The 26908-nt window shown below is 34.3% G+C and overlaps 1 protein-coding gene across 2 annotated transcripts in view; it reads left to right on the forward strand.

The window, feature by feature from the left end:
• Window positions 1-5272: 5272 nt before the first annotated feature.
• The window catches only part of GPCPD1 (glycerophosphocholine phosphodiesterase GDE1 homolog (S. cerevisiae)), a 42360-nt gene continuing 20724 nt past the window's right edge, over window positions 5273-26908 (forward strand). Inside the window, exons 1-8 of one of the 2 annotated variants that reach the window (XM_004687187.2) lie at window positions 5273-5345; window positions 8562-8658; window positions 12358-12442; window positions 18081-18156; window positions 20034-20075; window positions 21595-21718; window positions 24906-25137; window positions 26642-26804. In XM_004687187.2, the coding sequence (XP_004687244.1) occupies window positions 5297-5345; window positions 8562-8658; window positions 12358-12442; window positions 18081-18156; window positions 20034-20075; window positions 21595-21718; window positions 24906-25137; window positions 26642-26804 (868 nt within the window). In that variant the 5' untranslated portion in view covers window positions 5273-5296. Of the gene's footprint in view, window positions 5346-8561; window positions 8659-12357; window positions 12443-18080; window positions 18157-20033; window positions 20076-21594; window positions 21719-24905; window positions 25138-26641; window positions 26805-26908 lie in introns of those variants that run through there. The other variant, XM_012728341.1, reaches the window with a different exon arrangement.

Raw genomic sequence — 26908 nt, forward strand, 5'->3', positions numbered from 1 at the left:
CCGGCAGGTGAGGCGACTGACCCGGCGGGCCCGGCGCTCTGTGCGGGGGCCGAGGCTGCCGCTCACGTGGCGGCTGAGCTGTCAGAACTGCCCGGCCCGGGGGATGCAGCCGGGCTGGGGGCGCGGGGTCCTGGGACAGGGCGGAGGGCTGCGCAGGGTCCCCCAGCCCCAGCCGGGCACTGCCCTCCGGGGAAACAGCGGCCTGTGCGTTCGCTCGTTGGGTCGGTGGGTCTCGTGTATTTAATCGACTTTTGTTGTTTCCTGCCACGATTCTGCGGGGCTGCTTGGTGCTTCGGTTTCCCTATGAAAATGTTGTCAGGTGTTTTCGATATACTAGAATGCGTAAAGCATAGGACCACCCCGAGTAGATGAAGTGCCAAGTTAAGGAACGAAGAGACAAAAATGCAGCTCAAGTCCTCACTGTACCCCTTGCCCTCGCCCGCCACTGTTCTCTCGCCCTGCCCCTAAGTAATTCAGTGTTTTGACAACTGCTTTTTTTTCTTCTTCTTCTCCCTGCAATTGCCTAACCCCGCATTCTGGGACAGGCTTGTATAATTCAGAACTATAATGTTTTACTGTGCAAGAAAAACGTTCCTAGACTAGACCGTGGATGCCCTCGATACAATTTTAAGGTATCTGCTGCTTTTCTCCAATGCGCTGTTTTCCAGAACCCTTTAGATTGGCTTGATGACTTTGGGTAAAGCCTCAGCCTCTCTGCTTCATCAGCCCCTCTTGACTCTTCTGGCCGGTTGTAAAGGAAATCAGGCATGAATGTTTAGGCTTGAATTGTAGGGGATTCTTTAACCTTGAGGCAGTTATGGAGTCTGATGTAGTAGCACCATCATAGAGGAGCTGATCGACCCAAACAGGCAGGATGTTTGGACTTGATGTTTCCTTCATACTCTTCCAGATTTTTGGCCACTACTTTACCCTTTCATGTTTCTCCGTGTTGTTACATTTGTGACAAGTTGTGTCTTAGTTTAAGAAGTAAATACAAGCTATCAGTTCTTTTTCTTACTCCGTATGTTCTGGAGACAAGAAAACATCCAGGTAACAATGCATATGATCCATTCCTCTTAATTAAGGACCAGAATTTAGAAGCTGCAAGACAGAATTTGAAGCTGCAAGGTAAGACTTAAGAAAGTTGGGTTAGAGAAATAATGACTTTGCAGTGGCAGAATGAGTAAAATCTGATGTACAAAAAGTACGTTGGTAAACCAAATCTTTGTGCATAACAAGAAAATTTGTAAGAAATATATATATCAAAATGACCTAGAAAACAGACTATTGAGAAAAATTTACTCATTATTTAGAAAGTTGCTCAAGGAACTTAATGAGATCTCTCGAAATTCTTTCTTAAAAGTTCTTTTGTGTCTGCATACATCTGATTAAAACACTGACCCAAAGTATACTGGGTTCCAAAGAGTGGATTCTTAATGTTCCTCTACCAGGATGGAAAAGAATTAACTCAGGAAAACGTGGACTTTTTAATGTATTCCTTTCTTATAGCTAATCTGAAAAGAATTGGAAACAGCTTTTTTCTTTCTAAAAAGTTAGGGAAAATAGTGAGAGATGTTCTTTTTGGCCAGAAAAACACATTTTCACTAAAAAACATCTGACTTCAGTTTAGCTCTAAAGAAAATTTCCTGTATTTTGGCTTGCTTAGACCTTCCTTTTGTTCCCCAAGCTGTAAGCCAGTGAAGGCTTATTTGACAAAACTAGTGTATAAACTCTGAAATATTTTTAAAATGTAAATTATGCTGTCATTTTGTTGCTAGTTGCTTTAAAAATGTTAGAATAGCATTTGGTGCTACTGCAAATCTCAGGTGAGAATGTTTTTTAATGTTTATCTTCAAAAAGCACAAAATGGAGGTTGTATTTAAAAACAAGAAACCAAAAACCTGACTCAGAATGATGTGTAAATAAAGTTTTAGCGAAGTTGATTAAATTATATATACGGTCAACTCCTATATGTAAAATGACTAGCATTTTCCATCTGATTATTTTATGTGTATCTGGCAGACTTTCCCTTCCAAGTTGGGTTCTTTTTGCTTGTTTAGGAGAAAAGGAAGTGTTGGTAGCTGTTTACAGATTTTTTCCATAACACAACAGCATTTTACTTTATCATTTACTGTTTGGTGGTAACTGGGTGCCAAAATTGCATGCTTCAATCCTGCACCAGAATATTGGCATTTGTCCATGATCAAGAAAACTGCTGTATGAGCGATTTTCAGGCTTTTAAATTTGGTAAGGGATGGTATTAAATTTAGGAGGTGGGAGTGCAAGTTAGACCATATTATATGACTTTTGGCAATCACAGTGGAAGATGATGCTTTGTTGACATCTGGTAAGATGCAGAGAGAGTTGTGTTTGTTTATGCAGCTTTGTATGATACATTTACTGTAACTATTTACAGCCAAGTTACAATAACCACTCTAAGCAACTAAGAGTGAAAGGTTTCATAAATTTATGTAGTTTTCTTATTTAATGTACTAAAAACTTAGTTAATTTTGTATCCTGTGTTGATTTTAATACACAAAAAAAGATTACACCTCATTTCCCTAAAGTTAGTTAAAATGTTACTTAAAATTGATGAATGAACAGTTGAATACCACCTATGTATTTTTGTTGATAAGATTGTCCTTAGTTGAGAACTAAATACTTGGTGAAAGTAAGTTACAGGTTGAGATTAATGTTGGTTGTTCAGCAGTTTTATTTAATGTGGCTTTTTGTTGTGTCTCAAAATTAATTCAGTAACTTAAAAATAATGTTTTGCTTACCTTAAAGTTTCTTTTTTTTTTTTTAAAGATTTATTTATTTGTGCATACAGAACTGGGGTACAGGCCAGAGGCTCAGGGGCGGTGAGAGGCTTCACTAGAGACAGAGTGGGGAACAGAACAGGCAGATCAACGAAGTACACTGCTGAGGGGAGCAGCGGGCTGGTCAGGAGAGGTCTGCCACGCCATGTGGTCACCTCCGGGGCAGGCGGGAATCGAACTCATGCGGAAGTGGCTCCAGATTCTCAGTGCTGTGCTTTAACCCACTGCGCCACCAGGGAGGGCCCCTAAAGTTTCTTTTTGATATAATTTCAGATAAATGTAAGGTTGCAGTACTTCATTTATTCATTTTACATGTCAGAAATGTAAAATGAAATAGTCTTATTTCTGTCTTAAGGTTATAGTAAGGTTCATATAAAATGTCATGTTAGAAGAGAGTAAGATATTAGATTAATGATAGGTTAATAAGGAGTGACAATCTAGAGCTAATTTTAGATTTGGAACATTCTTTGTCAGTGCTAGAACTGGATGTATGCTCTTTAAATAGATCATGTTTATTCTCAGACACAGAAAATAGATTAAGGTAGCTTAGAAATTATTTTGATCTAGGATAAGTTTTTCTCTAATGTTGAATCTTGGGTTTTCTGAGATGGTAGAGCTGCCAAATAGGAAATTCTTTATCCAATTGTTATGAAACTACCTTGACTGGTGGTCTTATAAAAGTTACTGTTTATAATTGATGTAAATGGGATGATACACTTGAGTTTATAGTTCAGAGTGAGCCTGAACTTTTTCCTTATAGCAGCCCTCTGTGGATACGTAGAGATTAGGTTTTTCAACCTCACGCCCTATTGATATTTGAGAAGAATTGTTCTCTGCATACTATGGTATTTAGCAGCATTCCTTGTCACCAGATTCCTCTGATTGTGACAACCAAAATGTCTCTTGACATTACCAAATACCCCTTGAGGGCAAAATTGCTTCTACTGAGCCTTGCTTCTAAGAGTTGTCTGTCTACCCTGACCTAGGAGAGTGATAAAACTGAGTAGCTATGTTCATTAAGTGACGATTGCACATGTTTTCATGGAGAAGTATAGGATCAAAGAGAAAATAGAAGAATGAATAGCTATGAAAAAAGGTACTTTAGGGATTTTTTTAAAATGATGTAATATGTAAATGCAAGTAAACAAAATTTAAACTAGCAAACTAATGGAAATGATACAGAATAAAGATATGTTTGGAATTATTTTAGGAACATTATTAGATTGGATATTGGATAAGTTATATAGATAGATAATCCTCCCTTGTGTGGAGTATGTGTTCTTTCTGTATTTAAATATCTCAGCCTTCTTGGGAAGTAACATTTTAAAAACCTATTTATCTCCCTTCAGATATATAATTAGGGAATGATAAGTAGATTAGTTTGGCTGGGAAAAAAACAGCATGGAAGTGAAAAATTAACTGAAAAGAAAATATGGACAAGCAGAAAGGGATCTCAGAGACTTAGTGGTTTAGATTTCTGTAAGTAATTGAAATAATCTGGGAACATGAAAAAAGAATATTCTGGTTGATGTGAAATATATACTGGGAAGAGATTTAAAAGCCAACATGTAAGTAGAAGATTTAAGAGTTTTGAATGAAGTTCAACTCTAGGCAATTCAGAATGTAAACTCAATTAAGATCAACAAACAGGCTTTGATACGTTGCAGAGTCCAGATTCTCAATCTAGTCTACAGAACTAGAGTAAAGATGATCCTATGTTAATAAAAAGGAAAATCTGAAAATAGTGTTTTGTGAAGGAAGTTTGGTTTGTTTTTAGTCATAAGTTGTGTTATTTAGAAGGACAGAAGCTTCAAACTAGTTGCAGACTATAACTACTTTGTTTCAATGCGTGATACTTAAGATCCTTCAGGGTTTCCTTGTTATAAAAGTTGGAACCTTGTTGAAGCAGAAATCTCTCTTGAGCCAAACTTTCTTCTATCTATAGTTGTTATTTGTTTGTTTAATTTTCCACCATAACAGAAGTCTGGCCAGGAAAGATAGGTCTAGTACTAAACAGCTGCTTATCAGTAGAGAAAGTGCTAGGCAAGAGACTCTTGAATCTTTAAAAGTATGGGCACTTCTTGTTTGAAGTATTTCTCATCCATACATTCTAGACTGTTGTGGAGGACCCTGAAACTAACTAAATAATTCGTTTTTTTAAAAAAAAAATTTATTTACTTAAGCATAGAAGAACTGGGGTGTAACCAGGGGTGTGGGGGGGGCAAGAGAGTTCACCAGAGACAGAGTTGGATAACAGAATAGGAAGTTCTGCTGAAATATATGGCGAGGGGGAGCAGTGGGTGTGACAGGAGAGGTCTGATTCTGAAATCTTAGGCTCATGATGATTGAGGTTTATTTTTGTATTTTTTACCTACTAACTTATTTCTTGATGACAGCTATCAAAAGCATTTATATCCTGTAAATGATGACGTCTCTTTTTTTTTCCTAGCACAACGCCCTATAATAAAGCCATCAGAATGACACCTTCTCAGGTTACCTTTGAAATAAGAGGATCTCTTTTACCAGGTATTGTAAAGTTTTACTTTTTTTTTTTTTAGCAATTTTTTAATGAGTGTTTTCTTACTTGGATTATCTCAAATACGGAGTTAACCACTCAGCCTAATTTTTCCCCCATTTTTTAAAGATTTATGCATACAAGAACTGGGGTACAAATGAGAGGTGCAAGGGGTAAGAGGATTCACCAGAGATACAGTAGGGAGCAGAACAGGCATATCGAGTGAAATACACTGCTGAGAGGAGCAGTGGGCAGGTCAGGAGAGGTCTGCCACACCATTTGTGTCAGATCCCTGGCCGGGGATTGAACTCGTGTTTGCAGCAGCTGCAGATAGTTCCAGAGTGCTGTACCTTAACCCACTGCTCCACCAGAGAGGGCTCTCAGTCTAATTTTTAAATGAAAATATATTTGTATCTATCTGACACCAGAAATGTGCTCAAAGAATAGTAAGCTCAGAAATTAAAAAATAAACCTCCCAAAATAGTATTTTATTACCGTGTTTTCAAAAAATAGCTGTGAACTTATATAATTTTGCACAGAACAAAGGTAGTTGGCCATGATTTTTAAGTAGTATGGGAACAAGATTTTGCTAATGCAAGGAGTTGATGAAATACTTGATTAAGGTAACTGCTTTGTACTTGTAAATTTTCATTTGATACTTAGTGTAAGATTACATATTAAAACAACATCACACCTGAGTTATATACCTTCCCATTTATAATTTGGCTATATGGCCAATTCTTCAAATGGTTTGTATTCCTTCCCACCTTTCTGTCCTTTGTGACTTTTTCAGATTGTTTCTGTTGCATATATCTGTGCACTCCTATCCCCAACTTTCCTTACCCCAATTTTCCCCATACTCTATCAGGACCTGGTCCCTATGAAATTCAGGGTTCTGGGACTATTTTATAGTGCCTCTTAAAAGATTGTATGGAATTATTTGAATAATTTTGTTTGGGATAGCTTGTAAGCGCTAAGAAAACATGTCTTCATTTATGCTGCATTCCTGTACTTGGAACAGTGCCTGGCTCAGAGCAGGGGTAAATTGGTATTCAAAGAATAAATGGATGTTTTACTGAATCCAGCATCTTTGTTGTAGCAGCCATCATACAGTTGACAGTGTTTGTCCAAGCTGAAATTCTTAGCCAGCATATCTGGTATAACTCTACCTTGGGTGAAGATTCTGCCATTTGAAGATTGCTGGTCAGCATGGTGGATTGGCTTCCTTAGGGCAGCTTCTCACCGCCAGCCTGGTGTGTAGTCTCCTCTGTGGAGAGAAGACTGTAGTAGAACTGAGTTGTAAACAGTTTAAGCTTGAAGTTGCTGGCCATATCTGACAAGTGGACTCAGAATTTGCCATGGAAAGGCCAGTCTCATAGGATGAATTCATATTCTTTTTTTTTTTTTAATTCATATATTTTTTTTTGAAGATTTATTTATTTATGCATACAGAACTGGGGTACAGGCCAGAGGTGTGGAGGGTGAGAGGATTCACCAGAGACAGAGTGGGGAGCAAAACAGGCAGATCAATGAAGTACACTGCTGAGGGGAGCAGCAGGCGGGTCAGGAGAGGTCTGCCACGCCATGTGGTCTCCTCCGGGGCAGGCGGGAATCGATCTCATGCGGAAGTGGCTTCAGCTTCTCAGTGCTGTGCTTTAACCCGCTGCACCACCAGGGAGGGCCATAATTCATATACTTAAGCCAAAATGGAAGATAATGGTGGATGTGAGTGTAGCTGACAACTGTAGTTAGGCAGTGCAGAGAGGGAAGTTAAAGGGAACAAGTAGAAAGAATGAGGGGGTGGGGTCATATTTGCACTTTCCATGAAGTCTTTGCTGTTTTTTATAAATGGGAGCCAAAGAAAGTGGGCAGTTTGTTCTGGTAAAGTTTACCCATTTCCCCTCTTAGAAGCCATATTCTAAAAAACTCAGAAGTAATACGGCAGTAGGGAGTTGGTAAAATGTAAGAGCATTTAAATAGGAGAAAAGCAAACCATCAGTTGTCTCAAGTTTCACTTTTCCATTTGGGATACATGTTCTTTCTGGAGCAAAACAGCTGTTTTGTATAAAGACAAGAAATAACAGATCAAATGGAAAAAAAATTGAGATCCTTCTTTATGAAGGAAGCATAATGGGTCCAAATCAATGATTTTCTGGTCATCTATACTAGAAGCGATAGTATATGGTACACATGTGCATAGCAGTATATACAGTCTTGGCAATAAACATTTGTGCTCTGTATTTAGTAGCATTTTTTACCCTTTTTTAGTCAAAAGAAGGTAGTGATACCTAAGTTAATTTTTTTTTTTAAATCTGGTTACTTTAAAGGATTAGTATTTTGCCATGAAGTAACCATGTAACCATCCTATGTTTTAGAACCCTAGAAATTCCCAAATGACTGTTACATGTAAGATTTGAGTTAAAGTTTTAGATCATCGAAGTTACAGAATTCTCTTGAAGATGACTAAAGCTGACTTACTAGAATATTGCCTAAAGCTCGGAAGCCAAACTACTCTCAGAATATGGAGGAGTTTGGCTTGAACTTTATCATGTAAACCCAGTTCATTATCTTTTTCCTTAATGAATTTTAAATTAATTCAAAATATATTGATATCTGTCAAGGACTTCTGCATACTTATATTCAAGTAGCTGTAGGCTTGTTAAATATATGAGATTTAGCAAGAATAGGTAATAACTATATGTTAATTTATTGATGAGAAGAGTTCAAATGAAATGATAGTTGTTTCTCCATTGCTCCCATCCCATTGATAATTTTCTTCATCTTTAACTTGTTATTAGTTACTGCTTGAGTTCTTGGAAAATACTGACTACTATATCTACAGAATATTTATATGCATTTAGCAGTTGCCCTTTAACTTGAAAACAACCTCAAAATCAGGGACTGCAGCTTGATCACTTTGTCTTTTTGGTGTTTGTTATTAACTCAATATAGTTGAACAAATGAGAAAAACTTATCTTTATACCTTCCTTGACCTGCGCTTCTCTGAGGCATTGTTGAGGTTGTTCTGCTGAACCTGTACCTGCTCATGGGTGCAAAGTCTTTCTGGCTCCAAAACCATGTCTCCAGAAAGACTTCGCCTTTTCTGCCTAAAAGGACTCTGTTGAAAACTAGCACAGCTGACTGCTTTCTCCTTCCTAAAACTGAGGTTGAAACTTTCCAACTTGCCCTATTGTAACTAGTTGTTCCTGTTTTTTTTTTTTTTAAAGGAGAAGTTTTTGCAATATGTGGAAGCTGCGATGCTTTGGGAAACTGGAATCCTCAAAATGCTATGGCTCTTTGTCCAGAAAATGAGACTGGTGAAAGGTGAGCATAGAATGCCATTCAGGTGGCAGAAGAATTGTGACATTCAGATTATAAACTTGGGAATGTTAAGAAACATTGGTATTATCTTCTTTTAGTTTTAATTTTTATCGAGATTATCATATGTGTGTAGTTTTAAAAAAGTTAAAATAATTTCACAAAGTGTTATAAAAAAAAACAAATTCCTTTGTTCCTCAATTTCTGTCAGTCTTTTAATTTTCAACTTCCAACTGGTTCTTTGGTACCACCATATGTCTAAATAACAAGCTTATGTTGTTATTTCTTATATTAAAACATTTTTTAGGCATTCTCTTGGATTTTAGCACATATTTTTGATAAAAGATCCAAATTTTCCCTGAACTATAAAATCATTTTTTTCAGGCATATGTAAGTATTAAAAATAGTCAAGAGTGGAACACATTTCTTAATTATGTGATGAAATGTATACAACATTGAACTTAGCATGAATGTATTGATGCACTGGGTTAGGACAAAAAGGATCTGGGTGCCAGTTTCAGTTATGCTTAGCTTGAGCAAGTCTGATATCTCTAGGCTTCAATTAAATCATCTGGAAAGGGTTTAGGATAAAATCAGTGAGTGGTGACACCTCTCTACATTGGGATACTTGGAAGTGTTGGAGATTGTCATGGTGTATGTGTGGGGAGTAAGGAGGGAGGAGTCAGTCCTAAATAGTATGTAAATACATGCAGTATCCTAATGGAGGAACACCAGGTTAAGTGATTAATAAGTGCAATTTTTTTTTTTCTGTAGAGTGGTGCTAAAGTTTTAATCAATATGTAATATGAGAAATCCAAGTAATGAGAAATCATGTGGAAGTGTTTGTCACAATTTCATATTGCTAAGATGTCCTTTGTATGTCATCCCGTACTCGTCTCAGTAAACTGGGATTGTAGGCCAGAAATACTTGATCTCAGCACAGGTTGGGTAAAACAAAAATGTTTTTATAAATGTTTTTATAAATCATTATAAAAGATAGTTATTCCCTTTAAGTGGTTATGTTTCCCTTGACTTCAGTTCATCTCCTCCTATCTAAAGTGAATCCTCATGTCTTTCTGATTTCATTCCTAACACTTCTTTGCTCTGAACTCTGGAGAGCTGTGCTGCCATCTGCCTTGGGCCATTTTAGCCAGCCTTATCAAACTGATAATACTGTAAAGGGACCAGTCATTTATACAGTGCTAATGTGCATTGGATATAATTAATTCATATGTAGCAGTAAATAATGTTTCACAAAGAGAAAGAAAGTAGATTATTCAAGTAAATGATACAAATAGCAAACAAAACTGTTTGCCTTTGAACAACATTCTTGGGTTTTAGAATTGTATTTCTTTGGGTTTCCAGTGTACTGTGCAGCTAAGTACTCTGCCTTTTCATGTAGTTGCTTAGGTATCCCCATCCTACAGACTTGTGACTATGAGATTTCTGCTGGAAGTTTTTTCCTACTTAAAAATAATTTGAAGATTGTGGTAGTGTCTCCTACTATGCAGAAAATATGGGTCACTTGTAACTTGTTTTACTTACTCCTGTATGTTTTGTGTTATTCAGGAGGAGAATATGAGTAGAAAAGCAGGAAACTGCACTGACCCTCCCCTCTCCTTTTTTTTTTCTTTTGCACTGTCTCTTTCCTGGCTTTTTTTCTTCTTTTTAAAGATCTGTTTTATTTATTTATGCATAGAAGAACTAGGGAATAGGCCAGAGGTACAGAGGTGAGAGGATTCACCAGAGCAGAGTGAGGAACAGAACAAGCAGCTCTACTAAAATATACTGCTGAGGGGGGAGCAGTGGGCCAGATAGGTGAGGTCTGCTGCACTATGTGGGTCAGTTCCCTGACTGGGATCAAACTCTGCTTCAGTGGCTGGCTGGCTGGCTGCAATAGCTGGATAGTGCTAATTTAACCTCCCTGTACCACCAGGGAGACTGTTTTCCTAGTTGTTCCTAAAATTCAACATGTGAAGTTCATTCTTGAAATCACTGAACAGAGCTGTTTCATTTTAAACTTTGCTATATTTACTTAGAGAATTAAAGCAAAAAGATTCCATTGTGTTGCTTTCTCTAACTTTTCAGTTAGTGGCTCTTAGCCGCAGCTGTTAGAATCACTTGTGAGGACTTGAAAAAAAAAATACACATTCCTAGATTACATTTCAAGATTCTATTTGAGAAATAGTGCATGAGAAGGGGGCCTAAGCACATTTTTCAAGGCTTCCTGCTGATTCTATTCTGCACATCTGGGACTACTTTCACATACTCTGACCAGTTGTTTTTTTGCTCCTGTTTTGTAGCAAAGGTAGGAATTAGATTTCACTTCAGAGTTGGTAGAGTCTGCCTAAAATCCTTGTGTTGAAAAGGATTCTGAGGTTGATCAGGAGAAAATAGTAGGGTATGTATTTGCCAACTATTTTTACTCTGAAGCAGCAGTTTGCAAACCAGCTGTATACTTCCGGATGCCCTGTGAAGTTTTAGCAAATCCCATGTGACCAGGATACCCCTTCCCTACCTTCCCAGACTTGTGAAATCAGAATCTCCCAAGGTGGAACCAGGCATAGGATTTTATTACTACCAGAGTAATCCAATTGTTGAAGCTTAGCACTATGGGTGACAGCTGGTTGTGGATATTTTGTCAGGTGCCAGGATTGAGTCAGACTGAGAATAATGCCCTTTCTTGGTGGAGCCAAGTGGGAAGCTGTGCTAGCCATCTGGTATCATGAAAGAACATTTGGAACTGCTATTTATTCACTGAACTATTCATGCTGAATTAATGTTGGGGGTAATGATCTATGACAATGGCTCTCAAACTTAAGTGTTCATCATCAGAGTCATTGGAGACTTATTAAAGTACAGTTACTGGGCCCCACCATACCGAGAGTTTCTAATTTGGTAGGTTTGGATGTCACCTGAGAATATGCATTCCTAATAACTCTCAGGTGATAATGATGGTCCTGGGGCCATGCTGTAGATACTAGTGGTCTATGCTTCCAGGCTCCTAATCAGTTCTAATCATGAATTAGAATGCTTTCACTCTTGAGTCAGAGTTTTAGAATTAACATTACAACATGTTCAATTGCATAGTTCAGAGGAAGGCATTGAGTTGAAACAAGTAAGACACAGATACTGATTGCTTTAACTGGGGGATAGCCAGAGGCTAGGTAAGATATTTAGAAATAGGAATAGTTGGGAACATGAATGTAAATTGCCTGCTCTAACCTAAAAGCATCTTGGCAGCATGTAACATCTCTAGCTAAGTGGTGAATGAGAGAAGGTTCTAACAGACTGTACTTACTTTTTCCATTTAGAGTACTTCTGACTCTGTGTAACTGGTTCTTTCTCATCATTTGGGTCTGAGATCAGACAGCTCATCCCATTAAGATTTCCCCTCCAAAAAAAAAAAAAAAAAAAAGCCTTCTCTCAAACATCCTGCCATGCCCAAAAAGTCAAATAGCTTTTACTGTGTGTGTTGCTTGATTGATTGTCTACCCACACAAGAATGCAAGATCCTTGAAGATGGGCTCTTTTCTGCTTCATTTATCATGTTTCCCAAGCTTGGTACAGATTAAGCCTGAAGTAAACTTTTATGTAGAAATAAATACTTATCGCGGACATTAACTTGAGAGGTTTCAGGAATTATGAAGTGTGTGCATTTTAGTTTGATACTGATGGTGCCTTTTTAATTATTTCCCCTTACAGCATGTTATGGAAAGCCACCATAACACTCAGTAGAGGTGTATCAGTTGAATATCGCTACTTCAAAGGGTGCTTCTTAGAACCAAAGGTATGTTTTATTTTTTAATCTAGTTTACAGTTTCATAAGCAAACTTATTTTTTTGAAAAACAACTAAGCTTGAAACATTGAAAGTAAAATGTGTTTGTTTTGATCAAATAAGGAAAATAGAACTCTAGATTAATAACATTTTAGTACTAAAAAAAAACAGAGTAACACTTCCAAAACAAAAAGCACTTCAGAAGCAGACAATGTCTGCAGTGGAATTTTAAAAAGACTAATAGTAAGTATGCTCTGCAATATTCTTCGCATGAAATTTTAATGATAAATGTTCTTGATAGGTGTATATTTTCGGTAACTTTGATAGAATAATAAGCAGATGCAAGGATTTTTCTTTTTGTTTCATTTTAAAATTCCTAAGTGGTATATAAAAATATATTTAGAAGTGTATATAGCCAGTTTTATGGGAATAGTTGTTTTTAAAAACTGTTTGACAGCAGTCATCTCTTCATGGCTGCTCGACTCCTATCGAAACTGAAGTCATTCCTCTGAGTTTTTTCATTGATTTGATTCATTGTTAGATCAAAATCTTTTCTGAAGACCTTTAGTCTATGTTTTAATTTTAAATCTGCTGGTCATGATGATTTTTTAGTTTGGGATCATTTTCATATTTAGAAAAAGTTAATTCCCAATACTTGATTGCTGAAAGGATTGTTTTCTTTCAAATTGTTTACCTTTGAGCACCCTTGGGCTGCATGTGAATGAAGTTTTAGGTAGGAGTCTAGGAAGCAAAACATGGATTAGATCTTTAAAAAAAATTATTTTCCACTGGGAGGTTATTGAGCATTGTGTCGTGTAAGAAATGCAAGCAGCCACTGTTACTGCATTCTCTTAGCCACCATTTTAAAAAAAAGAAAAACTGACAAAACCACTTCAGCTGTCTTTTGCACCTATTACGTTTATAATCCCAGAAATACGTTGTAAATACTCAGTAATTAAACTACATTATGGTTGATCATTATGTTGGCTTACCTTGACAATAGTGTCACTTTAACAGCTTAAGGAAAAACAAATCCTCTATTTGGCAGAGGGGCTATCCCTTCTGTACAGTTTTTCAGTATAAATTGAACAGTTGGGTATAGACACATAGGTCATAGCACTCTGATAAACTGAAAGTTTATTTGAGGATCCTGATATGTGGAACTTAGCTTTGTAACAAGAAATCAGCTAATTTTTACTCAGTGGTATGTTTGAACAAGAAAAATCATGAGTCCTTTGGGTAGAGTTCCTAAAGTAAGACTATTGTCAACACAGGTCAAATTAAGCCAACTTGGAGAATTTTTCCTTTTCATAAAAATGTAACCAGAAGCATCAAATCAGTCCAAAATGCCATTTTGAAAAAAATTGGCAAGTCTGCTTACAGTAAAAACAATTTTTCCCCTTGTAATACCTGCAAAAGTTTACAGTATGTGTTGGTGAGTGTGTTTCTTTAAGTAGGTGCTCTGTATCGTGTACACATGTACCGTGTGATGCAGGGGCTGCCATGGTAAGTATGTTTTTCATGGAATAGAGTAAATAGCTACATAAAATCCCATGCATATAGCTAGAATTTTTTTTTACACGTCAGTTTACAGTGACACTTCTTTTCTCTTAAAATTTGGTGGCGCTTTTTAAATGAAATATTTTTAATAGAAATAATTATAAAACTTTGTCTCAGTTCATTGTGAAAGAACAAATGTGCAAGGAATCTTAAATCATGAAGTGTGTAAATTATTGGAATATATGTTATGATTATATAGAGTGATCAGAAAGCAAAGTAATTATGAGACATTGAAAAGCTGAAATGAGTAATAAGATTAATTTTATTGGATCAAAAGTTGAAGGAGGTAGTCTACCCCAAGCAATTGTAGAACCTAACCTAAAAACCTTGTAATCTTGAACAAATCACTTCATCTTTGAATTTCAGCTTCCTCATCTATCAAATGAGGGGTTTGAATTGTGAATTTCTTAGGTTCCCTCATTGCTAAAATTTTATTGTAAATAAAATTTTGCCATTCATATTTTCTCTTCCATATTTTGCTTTTTCTGGCATAATTTTTTTAATTGAATCGTTAAGTCCTCTTAATTTTTCATAGCTACATGTTTTCTTATACTTTGTAGAATTAGAATGAAGTATGAATATGTTCAGTTTTAAAATAACTTTATGGATGACAAATTGAAAAATTACCTTATTTAAACAAAGCAGACATAGGTGGGTATTCCTGCAATAAAACATTAGCTTGACTTGTAGATAGTCCCTTAACTTCACATCTTCCCCAAAGGTAATTTTTTAATTAGCATGCAACTTGAACCTTTTTGAAAGTTTTATGTTCACCCTACTTGCCATTGAATTAAGGATATATTTAATTCTGAGCTATTAGCCAGTTTCTGATTTTGTTTTTAATGCTTTTTCCTTCATTTCAGTGGAAATTGTTCTTTATTTTTTAGTTAACATATTTCCCTAATTTTTATAGATGTTAATACTCAGATTCATTAAACAAACATGTCCTTTTATTTTGTTCTTAATTTCACTTGATTTTCATTTAAATCCTTTAATAAAAGCATTAGTCATGTGTGGTAGGCACATCATTGCTTTAGAATAGCCCAGGTTGTCATTTTGCACAATGATCTTAATACAGTTCTCTGGGTGCTATATACCATTGTAGAAATGTCTGTCTAAGAAACCCTAATTTTCTTTGCTTTACTCATTACTGATTCTGAGGTAACTAATTTTATTGGTTTTATTAAAAATAGTAATTTTAAATATGGGTCTGGCCTCTGTCATTATAGGTAAAATATCTTTAGTGTTCCTTTACATGTGCATTTGCTTCTCAAAATTATACATGAAAACAATTTTTTTTAAAAAACCCACATTTTTTTAGTTTTCATGTTTTTTGGTAGCAGTGATATTATTACATAATTAGTTTGTAACTTTGCTTGATGGTTTGTTAAAAAAAATCACTTTCTACATGTTGGATAATTATTTCTCTTAATGTAGTTAAGAGTGATGTGATTGATGTCAGTAATTAAAAAAGCAATCATGTCTTTTTGTGAAAACTTTTTTCGTATTTTTGTTAATATGCATGTTTGAAAAAACTCCAGCAATATATGCTAAATTGTTAAGTAACATCAGTACTGTTACTGGAATACTATCTTGGACTGATACTGTTCCTGTTTTTCGCAAAGATCTATCTCCACCTGTCTCCAGAGTACTTACAATTGTGGCAACCTTTTATGGAGTGGTACTGTTCTATTTTCTAAACTCTGGAAGCACGGGTTATTACATTTAGCATAGTAAAAGGCTTTTGTATTTTGAAATTACTGATGAACTCTCTTAATTTCCCAATGCTTGGGTTATAATTTTTTTTAAAAAAAAAAGTTTTGTAACTGAAATTTAAGATTACATTCTAAAGTTTATTTAAGTAGTCCTAACAATTTTGGAAATTCAGTGTATTTTAAACCTTGGTTTCATTTTTTTAATATTATGACTGTGTATCAACCAACATGGATTTATAATGTAAATAGTAGATACTATCTTAAGTTAGCTATTGAATTGGCTCCCTAGACAGCTCCTCAAATACTCCATTCTGTTCCAGCCATGGTGGTTCTATACTGTGAGGGCATAGTGGGTTTGTTACTAAAACAGATGATGGTTGAGTTGTTGAAATTACTTTTAAAGTATGTTATGTTCGCTATCAGATGTTTAATCCACAGGACTGTTACTACGTAAATAAATACAGATACTGCCATCAATACTTTGTAAAGTTCTCTTGACACCTGAACTAATACAAAAAATAAGCTGTCTCTTTTCTTCTACCCAGTTTTTATCACCACTGACTTGATATACCTGGCACCATTTCGACTCACCTTTGATTAGAAACTTTTATAAGATTAATGATCCATACCATCTTTCCATCTTTGTATCAAAGAGGATTTGGGGACAGTGTGGGGGACATGAGAGGAGTGAAAAAGGAAATAGATTCTGGCTGCTTGTTACTGCAAAGAAATATCCTTCCTATTTTTAAAGTATGCATTTGCAAATGTGACAGGAAAAAGTTGTAGAGAAAAAAACAGCTAGCAGTGTAGGGTTACATGTATCTTATTTCCTTAGTGTAATGGAAATGAAAATAGCTGTATTTTAAGTGCAGTTTCACATGTACCTTTTAAGAAATATCTACCCAGTCTCTCAGTTAATAAGTGAACCCTATACCAAGAGGTATTCAAGAAAGTGAGCATTTCCCATATTATCCCAGGATTAATGACTTCAGTGAGTAATGCTGTTTTAGTTTTCAAGCTTCTAAAGTTTACTGGTTTTCAGGAAGATTTTAACCTTTGGTTATTTTAAGTGTCAGAATTATCTGTTTAATTGTTTAATGTGCCTAACTTGTTAATACTTGTTATCATTTGGCACATTTATTATTAACTGTCGTAACTACTGAAGTCCTTAACAGTGTTATAGAGGAGTATGTAAGGCCATTGAAAGGTATACTATATATAGAGATGAGTTCGTATGTTCCTGGCTTTTTGAAGAGTTTGGTATACACCTAGAAAGGGCTTGAAGTTTTTATATGGAAATGTTGGTAGGGGTTATTCTTAAGGGTATAATAATGATTTTTTTTTCTTCTCTGTATTTTACTAAATTTCTCAGAAAACCTAAGAAGAAAAAATTAAAATGCCTTGTAAGGTTACAGTTTGAACTTTTGCTTTTAGAATGTGTATATAAGGGTTTTATTTTGGCATGCAAGTTTCAATTGATCAGTCATTAAATTTAAAAATTTAGAAATCATTTAAGATTTTAGTCCTTTAGATATATATGGGGAGTTTTTTTTGGGTAGTTCATTCCTGTTTTTTAACTGCTGTAGATGTTGTCAACAACACATAACATTTTATTTTCTTTGTCATTAAGAATTTGATAGCAGAAGACATTAGAAATTGTCACACTGTATGGTTTTATAAACTCTAGTAATAAGAATAAAACTGGGTGTTAGTTCCCCTTTTATCAAATTTGTTCAAATTTACCCGTGCGTGTCTCCTTTCTTTTAGGGTTTTCTGTGCCCTTTAGAAACATTGGTTACTATGATATGAGAAATCTGGCGTTCCTCCTGTCACCTTCTTATTCTTAAGTATATATATAATGAACAACTTTATCACGCCCTCTAGTTCTTTAAGTAGCTTATGATAACTGATTTTACTGTTCCTACTACTATAGAGTTTAGGGTTTCACTAACACGAACTGCTTACGAGGGATACCTTTTTCAGTAATACCGGTAACACCAAACATAAAATATATTTGGTGCTAAATTTATGTTGCAGACTTAGTTAAAAGATAAATTTTTTAAAAAAGAAGAAAAAAGTTGATTTGAAAAAGTTAAGGATTGCGGGCAGATACAATGCTGGGTTTAAGACAGTTTTGTGTGCCAGTTCATCTCATTTTTCTTTGTTTACTGCCTCACCCACATTTTCTTCCAGCACTCATCATGTTTTGTGACCTGGTACATACCTGATATTTGGCATATAATATCGATATTAACAAGATTAATCTCTTGGTTTCATATTTAGAATAAGACTTAGACCACAAACATCTTATGGAGTCATGGGTAGAAAATAAGATATAAGAAATTATTGCAGACGTTTAACTTTTAAATTGCAGACTATCGGTGGTCCATGTCAAGTCATAGTTCACAAGTGGGAGACTCATCTACAACCACGATCAATAACCCCTTTAGGTATGGGCATTAACTGCATCTGTTTGAGGCATATGCGTAAAGTTACTAATATGCTACACAATGGCTTAGTGGGGTCTAGTAGAATTTTATTCTAAAGTTTAAGGTCAATGTATTTTTAGTACTACAAATTTCACTTAGTATTTTATGGATCTTTCAAAACTAAACAGTGCTTAATTACCTTTCTTTATAAACTTGATTAGAAATGCTTGCCTAGCTTTTTAATTTTCTTGGGTTGTATTATTTATTATAGAGCATTTATTTTCATTTGGAGTAGTAACAGTTTATACAAAATATTGTTATTCTTGAAGAAGCATCCATGACTTTATTTGCTTACTTGCTCAGAGGACCTAGAACACTTGAATAAAGAATTACTCCAAAAAAAACCCAAACAACCCATTTTTTGGATTAATTCTTTTTTTTTTTTTAATTTTTGCATACTAAGAGTACTGGAATAGTTCTTCTATTTATTCTCTCTCTTTTAAATAGCAAATACTTGAATAAACTTGTATGTACAAATAAATTCAGATTTCTTGGTTGTAGCTGACATAGTTTCTTCCTAATATACTTAAATACTCTGGCGGCTGTGTTAAAACTGATACTCAGATAGCTTTTCAAAAAACAGTCTTCAGTTTTCTGCCAAAAAAATGGCATTTCTCTATATATGTATTTTTAAAATTTTCTTTCCCATACTGAGATTAAACTTCAAAGTTTATTTTACGTGTTTTAAATTACTCACTTGGATTCATCCATAAACTGATTGTAAGAATTATATCTGTTTAGTTTCTAGGGAAAATTAGAATTTAATGATAATAAGTGGTTTGCTGATTACTAGCTTAGATTAGAAAGAAATGAGAGATTCTGCTTAATCTTATAGCGAGGACCCATATCAAGCAAGACGAAATACCTCATTTCATCCTCTTTATAGGATTTCCTTTCTATAGATTTTAATATATTTTAATAGTTATATTGAATTTTTATGATAGTATTCTTTGGAATTACAATAGTCCCATACTGAGGGTAGAAATTATTAGGTATTAAACATTTAAAAAAATTGCATTTTGAAGCATCTTGCAGTTAAATATATATTTTTATTGTGAACAGTGGGGTTATTTTGTTTCTGGCTTTTTAAAAAGAAATTTATGCTTTGAAAAAGTAATAATTTCTAAAATTAACTACATGTATCTACGAGGGGCTCTTTATTGGAAACTATCACACTTAGTCTGACAAAATTTTCAGACTTAAAGTAAGTTGAGAAAGAAAAGAGGGAAGATAATTTATATTTTACTTAGAGAGTAGGGCTTACAGCTTTTCTCATTTAAAATTTCTGTTAGAAGGGAATATGCTAGCTCTTACTCTTTTTGATAGTTCTTCACAGCTCTGAGATACAGGTAAGTTTATGCTGTTTGTAAAGCTTTAACTGGCTATAGGGAATAATTGGGATTCACGGAGATTTGCATTTTAGTTACATTCAGAATAGGACTACATAAGAATAAGCATTTTAATTGTGCCAAGAACTTTGGTTTGAAATAATCAACCAAGAGAGATCACTGTCCAGCAACCTGTCAGTCTTACTCATTGGTGGGTGTAGAAGTTTGTCCCAGTGCCTTTAGAATCACTTCGTTGAAGAGTTTTCTTTCTCTTCCTTATAAATCTTGAGTAATCACTAAAAGTACGAATGAACTATGACTGTCTGATAGTCTCCTTAAGTGGAAATTCTTTATTGAGGGCTACAATAAATATGCTTATTCGCCTTGGGCTGCTTTTAAATTTTATATTCAGTATATATTTTTAAATCCTTAAGATGGTTACTTTCTCAGTTGTTCATTCTGTATACCTCATGAATTTTAACTAGTTTTCCTATTTTCCTTCAATTCTAGAAAGTGAAATTATTATTGACGATGGACAATTTGGAATTCACAGTAAGTGAGACTGAGTTTTGAAAAAATTTACTGATGTGTTTGAAATGCTACTTTTCTTTCATTAGAAACAGGGATACATGACAGAATTTGATATTGAAAATAAAGAATAAATCCAGAAACAAATACATTCCATTAAATATTTGTGCTTTAATATTTTATCTTTTTGTTTGGGGATTTCAGGTATATAAATTAATAGAATTAATAGCATTATGCTTAGCTATTAATATATCATCACTTAAAAACTTATGTTTGAAAGTGATATTAATTCTAAACATTTACAGTGTGAAAAATTACTCTTAAGTTCATGCATTTTGTGTGTTTTGTATATCTATATCCAATAAATTCCAGTTGAACTGAATGTTCTAATAATTCTAGCTGAGTCTTTAACAATTGATTTGTAACAGAATAGGAAGTCCTTTACTTCTGGGTATTTTGAAAATGTTATGTATTCATACATTTTTCTGCTTCACCTTTTCCTCAATGGAATTTGCCATGTATCCTGCTTATCACATTAAACTACATTTTTATTTGAGATTCTATGCTGTTGGTGTAAGGGGGGGTGGATAGAATGTGTGCTTGCATTGATTCCAACCAGAGATAAGTTTGCTTTCCCATTGAGTACAGGAAGGCCTCAATGTTTTGGTTGTAGTTTTACTTCATACATATATATTCAAGGACACTTTAGAAATTACACGCTCTGTCAGTATTTGGATAGGAATTTAAATTTTTTTGTTAATTTTATTTGGAATTATTTATATTACATCATAGGGTAGTCTACAGCACTTCAGTGGTTTTGTATTTTAAACTTCTGTCCTCTTTTGTTTACCAACGAGCAGTAGTTATCTCGTATTTTTTAGCTGTAATACAGCATTTTAAAGTTATACCTAAGAAGTTTTTTGACTTTTTTTTTAAACTCCTGTTGATGAAAGACTTAGGTCCAAAATAGGTGACAGCTTCCTGGTATTTATGAAAATCATATTATCTATGTAGGTTAGTATGTAAGTTCAAGTTAAAACAGTGCTAGTACAATGTTACCACAATTATACAGCCTATTAATGGCAGAATATATAAATGTGAAAATACAGAATTGACTGACATTTTTGTCCTTGCCTTGTGTCCTTGCCTAGTGCCCAGCACTATGGCATAATTAGTTTTGACTGATTATCTCAGTGTTGACACTTTGGAAGTATAATGATTCTCAGTGAAACAACTGCTACGTTAGATGCCACTTTGAAATATGTGTTCTTTCTGAAAAAGTTTTGTATTCAATTGTGGATTCAATTGGGAATTTTAATTTACTTGAGTTACTAAAATATGACAGTTTAATTTAGCTTTTTTCTCCCTACTTCATGTAAAAGTCATTTTTCAGTGCAAACTTTTAAGATTTACTTTAGAAATACCACTGACATATAACTTCAGTACATTAAAATGTGAACTGGAATTACCAATGTGTATTGTACTTACTGGATTCTTTAAAAAAATACGTAGTAATTATTGTTCATCATATTTTCTTTGCCAGATGGTGTTGAAACTCTGGATTCTGGATGGCTGACATGTCAGACTGAAATAAGATTACGTTTGCATTATTCTGAAAAACCTCCTGTCTCAATTACAAAGAAAAATTTAAAAAAATCTAGATTTAGGTATGACCATGTGCATTTATTACTTATGCCATTTGTTTTCACTAATGTGTAGTTCTGACACATTGCATTTTAGGCTGTAAGTGTATAAGTTAAGAAAATAACACACTTATAAGTAATGTTACATTTTCTAATAATAATGGGATCATGTGATACTGAGTTGCTTCCCCACTACAGGTTAATAGTTACATAGACTTGTGTTAGTCTTAATCTCTAAATTTCAAGCCCGAAATTTGTTTTTATATAAATTATTTTTAAGTTTGTTTCCTTGTAGTTTCTAAAATTTGTTACTATAATAGTAAATAATTTATTTTTAAATTAATGTAATAGAAATGATTTTATGCTGAGGGGAGAATGACATAAACAGAAAAATGATTGTTGTAAGAATGTGTTGTAAGAATGAAAAAAACTACTTTATAAAGAAAGGTAACAGGGATAGCCATTCCAGGTAAGTTTTTAAATCTATATTAATATAAAAAGTAAATATCAAGTTTTGAGTAAATAGCTAGAGAATAACTTTTTCTTTCATGTAATCATATACACCTTGTATTGAACTGGCTTTTTAGTGACCCAGGCAGCCCTATCTTTTGAATTTTTGCAATTTTTTTGTAACAGAGCTCTAAGTGTTGATATGTAATGCATCCTTTTCTGAAAAAATGTCAGGGGTGGGTTGAAAGGGCAATTTTTCAGTAACTGAAATTATTAATAATGCAGTATTTACCACCTTCACAATGACATTCATAATTTTTGCAGTTTGCAAATACATAACTGCTTTATAGTAACTGCTTAATTATTATAGTTCTCGATCATAAAATACTTAAGGGGAAAGATAGATAATACTGAATAGTCTTTTGCATAGATATTCTGAGTATATGAAAGGCTTAGGCATACCTTCTTTCTGTGCATTACCTTTCCCAGGTCTCTGCTTTACTTCTGAGATACTGGGGTCATTGGGCCACATGGCTAAGCTGCAAGATCATTTTGACCTCAGAGATACCCTGAGCAGTTACATATGCATAATTGAGTATTTTATATATATACATGTTAAAAAAAAACAAATTTTTAAGAACTATAAAATGATTTTTTAGTATAAGACCTTGAAAATAAAGATAGACTATATATAAAGCCTTGGTTAGTTGTATTAGGATTTTTTTCTGATTGGATTGCCAATACATACTGAATCCTATATTGTTCTTGCTTATGTATAAATCACATGGAGTGCTTAACATCTATTACTGTGTCACTTAAGGTTAAATCAAACCTTTCTTTTAATACCTACACAGGGCTATTCAAATAGATAATTCCTGTTGAATAACATATATGTATGTATGTTGCATACATATCACATGTATATATGTATGTTATGTTTACAAGTACCCTTTCAAATAGACTCTACCGGTAAGAGAAAAAACAATGTCTCTTTATGATAGACTGTAACATTTATATAACTATTTGAAGAAAACCTTCATAGAATTTTAAAGATAATTTCAATATAGTTTTTGAGATTTTTGTACATACACTTTGTTGACATGCATAATGTCTTTGCCTATTACTACTGTCATTTGTAATCTCTCATCATATCCTAGTAGAGAATATTTGTCCTTCAGGCTCATCCACAGAATCAGTTGTCCAGAGCTTCCTAGGAGTTTGGTTTCTAAGGAGAGATGATAAATTTTGTTTGGATTATTAGTTCTACTGTTAATACTATACAACAATATCATTAATTAAGTAATCGCTGTAGATGTGTCTCTAATACAAGCCTAGGCAGTGGTTAGAAGCAGGTATTCATGTGGAGAAAAAGCAGAGCCCACTAATATAATTCCCTTACTTGTGTTATAAATCAGATCCCATTTATATCCATAATAAGTTTTTATAACTGTTACTCTGTATAACAAAATTGCCCTCAGGAGTAACAGAATTGTTTATATACATTTCAGTTGGTATAAGTATTCTTGAATTAAACTGACTATGGCATTCTGAGTAATTGCTCTTCATTAGAAATAGACTTGTTTTTGTGGCCCTATGACTTGGAAATTAGTCCTTTTTAAAAAAAAATATGCATACAGAGTTGGGGTACAGGCCAGAGGTACAGGAGCAGTGAGAGGGTTCACCATAGACAGAGTGGGGAGCAGAACATGCAGACTGATGAACTACACTGCTGAGGGGAGCAGCGGGCGGGTCAGGAGAGGTCTGCTGCACCATGTGGGTCACCTCCGGGGCAGGGATCAAACTCACAAACTCATGCTGGCTTGGCTTTAGCTTCTTAGTGCTGTGTTTTACCCACTGTGCCACCACGGAGGGCCTGGAAATTAGTCCTTTTTTAAAGTTCTGAGAATCAAAAGTTTTAGACTGTGTGTGTATTATCCATTTTTTCATTAAAAATGCATAAAATATGCATACATACAAATATGTATACTTAAAATAATATTTTTATTTATTAATAAGCTTTTCAAAAAGTACCAGGACTGTGGGAATTTTTTTAAATTTATAACCTACATCTTTTAATAGTCTTTAATGTGTAATAACAGAATATAAGTTAATTTATACTTATTTATACACACACTTAAAAACATTGAAACCTCTCAAATAAAATTGACATAGCCAGTTAGATAAATGGGGTAATAGTAAATAAATACCTCTATATTAATTTTTTAATTAATTTTTTAGGTATAATGAGCATTTATCTTGTTTTAATACTTTGTAGAGGGGCTCTCCCTGGTGGTGCAGTGGGTTAAAGCACAGCACTGCAAAGCTAGCCACAGCTACTTCAGTACCAGTTCAATCCCAGCCAGGGATGTGCCACATGGCACAGCAGACCTCTCCCGTCTCATCTGCTTCTCCCCTCAGCATTGCATCTCATCAACCTGCCTGCTCTGCTCCCCATTAGGTCTCTGGTGAATCCTCTCACCACTGCCTGTACCTCACCTATACCTCAGTTCTGTATGCATAAATAAATAAATTAATTTTAAAAAGATTTCATTAATACTTTGTAGAAATATTGTAGATTAAAAACAGCATTTTATAAAGCATACCCAATCTTTAGCCTATAATATATTTAGATTCAGTGTAATAGTTTTTTAATTGACGATTAGATACTCAGGGAAGAATTTTAAATTTAACATCTAGTTAACATTAATGTAAGTTTCCTTCTGCCATTTTTTGTACTACATTTTTTTCCCCCTTTCTGTAGGGTAAAGCTGACACTAGAGGGTCTGGAGGAAGATGATGATGATAGGGTATCTCCCAGTGTTCTTCACAAAATGTCCAACAGCCTAGAGATATCCTTAATAAGTGACCATGAGTTCAAATGTAGGCACTCACAGCCAGAATGTGGGTATGGCTTACAGCCTGACCGTTGGACAGAATACAGCATACAGACAATGGAACCAGATAACCTGGAGCTAATATTTGATTTTTTTGAGGTAAGCAATTATTTCACTGAGGGGATTAACAAAGAATGTATTCATGAACTTATTTTCACATGTTTTGACTTTTGTTTTTGCCTATAAGAGCCATGAGCAATACAAGTTTTTAGATATGTATTCTATTTTACATTTTTTTAATGTTTCTAAGCCTCTATACTGTTTTCCGTTTTGGTGACACAGCTTCTGCCACCACCTTAGCAACATTTATTCCTGATTTTTTTTTTTATTCCTGATTTTTTGATAGTAAACATTCTTGCCATAGTGAGGCAAAGTTTCATTATGGTTTGGATTTGTATTTCCCTAATGATAACTGACGTGGAACATCTTTTCATTTGTCTGTTAGCCTTCTATGTATCTTTTGTGAAGATTCTCTGTCATTTTTAAATTTTATTTCTTTTATTGTTGACTTGTATGAGTTTCTATATTTTGAATATTAAAACTTTACCTGATATAGTTTGCAAATACCTTGCCCCATTCGTAGGCTGCTTTTTTGTTTTAATTATGCAGCAACCTTTTAGTTAATATAGTTAGTCCATTTGTTTATATCCCTTTGTTTCTCTCTATTGGAAATAAATTTGTAAAGACATTACTAATATCAAAAAACTCTTTACCTATGTTATTCTCTATGTATTTTATGGCTTCAGGTCCTACATCTTCAATCCATTTTGAGGTGATTTTAGTATAGATTATAAAACTTAATTTCATTCTTTTACATGTGACTGTCGAGTAGTGAAGACTTTTCCTTTCTCCATTGTACTCATGGCTTTTTTGTCATAAGTTAGTTGCTAATACATGTGTGCTGATACATATTTCTGGTCTCAACTTTGTTCCATTGATCTGTATACCTGTTTTTATTCCAATTCTGTACTGTTTTGATTATGTACCTTTGATGGTAGGGAGCATGATACCTCTATTTATGTTCTTTTTTTAGTTTTCTCAGACTTGTTGACTGAGGTCTTTCATGATCTCATACAAATTTTAAGATCTTTTTGTTGTATTTCTGTGAAGAATACCTTTGAATCTGTTTATTCTTTAAGGTTGGCTGGCCATTTTGATGATATTGATTCTTTGTATCCTGAGCATAAAATGTCTTTCCATTTCTTTTGAGTTTTCAATTTCTTTCAATTGTGTCTTACTGCTTTCAGTATACAGGTCCTTTACATCCATAGTTAAATTTATTCCTATACTTTATACTTTTTGATGTGATTTTAAGTAGGGGTTTTTTTTTTATCATTTCTCTTTCTGCTAGTTCATTATAGAAATAAGACAGATTTTTGCATATTGACTGTGGTCTGCAATTTTTCTCAAGTCAGAAGAATTATGATTTTAAAACAATACATATAAAACTTATTACAAAGAAATAATCAGAATTACCTGAATGTAAATTTGATTTTTTTTTAATCAGTCTTCCTCCGTACACTATTGACTGTAAGGGAGTTTTTCATCTTTAAAGTATAAGAATTCAGATAATTCTAAACCTCCCTTTTTTTTTTCTTTCTAGGAAGATCTCAGTGAACATGTAGTTCAGGGGGATGCCCTTCCTGGACATGTGGGTACAGCATGCCTCTTATCATCTACCATTGCTGAGAGTGGGAAGAGTGCTGGAATCCTAACTCTTCCAATCATGAGCAGAAATTCCAGAAAAACGATAGGCAAAGTACGAGGTAAGCCCGGAGAAACAGGGTAGAACTTTACAAACAAAGAGAGGTCAGCTGGAAATATAATTAGTTGCAAAATGAACTTTTGAGAATAAAGATTAAATAAAAAT

Source organism: Condylura cristata, unplaced genomic scaffold, assembly GCF_000260355.1.
Source record: "Condylura cristata isolate star-nosed mole 26May11 unplaced genomic scaffold, ConCri1.0 scaffold00022, whole genome shotgun sequence".
NCBI lineage: Eukaryota > Metazoa > Chordata > Mammalia > Eulipotyphla > Talpidae > Condylura > Condylura cristata.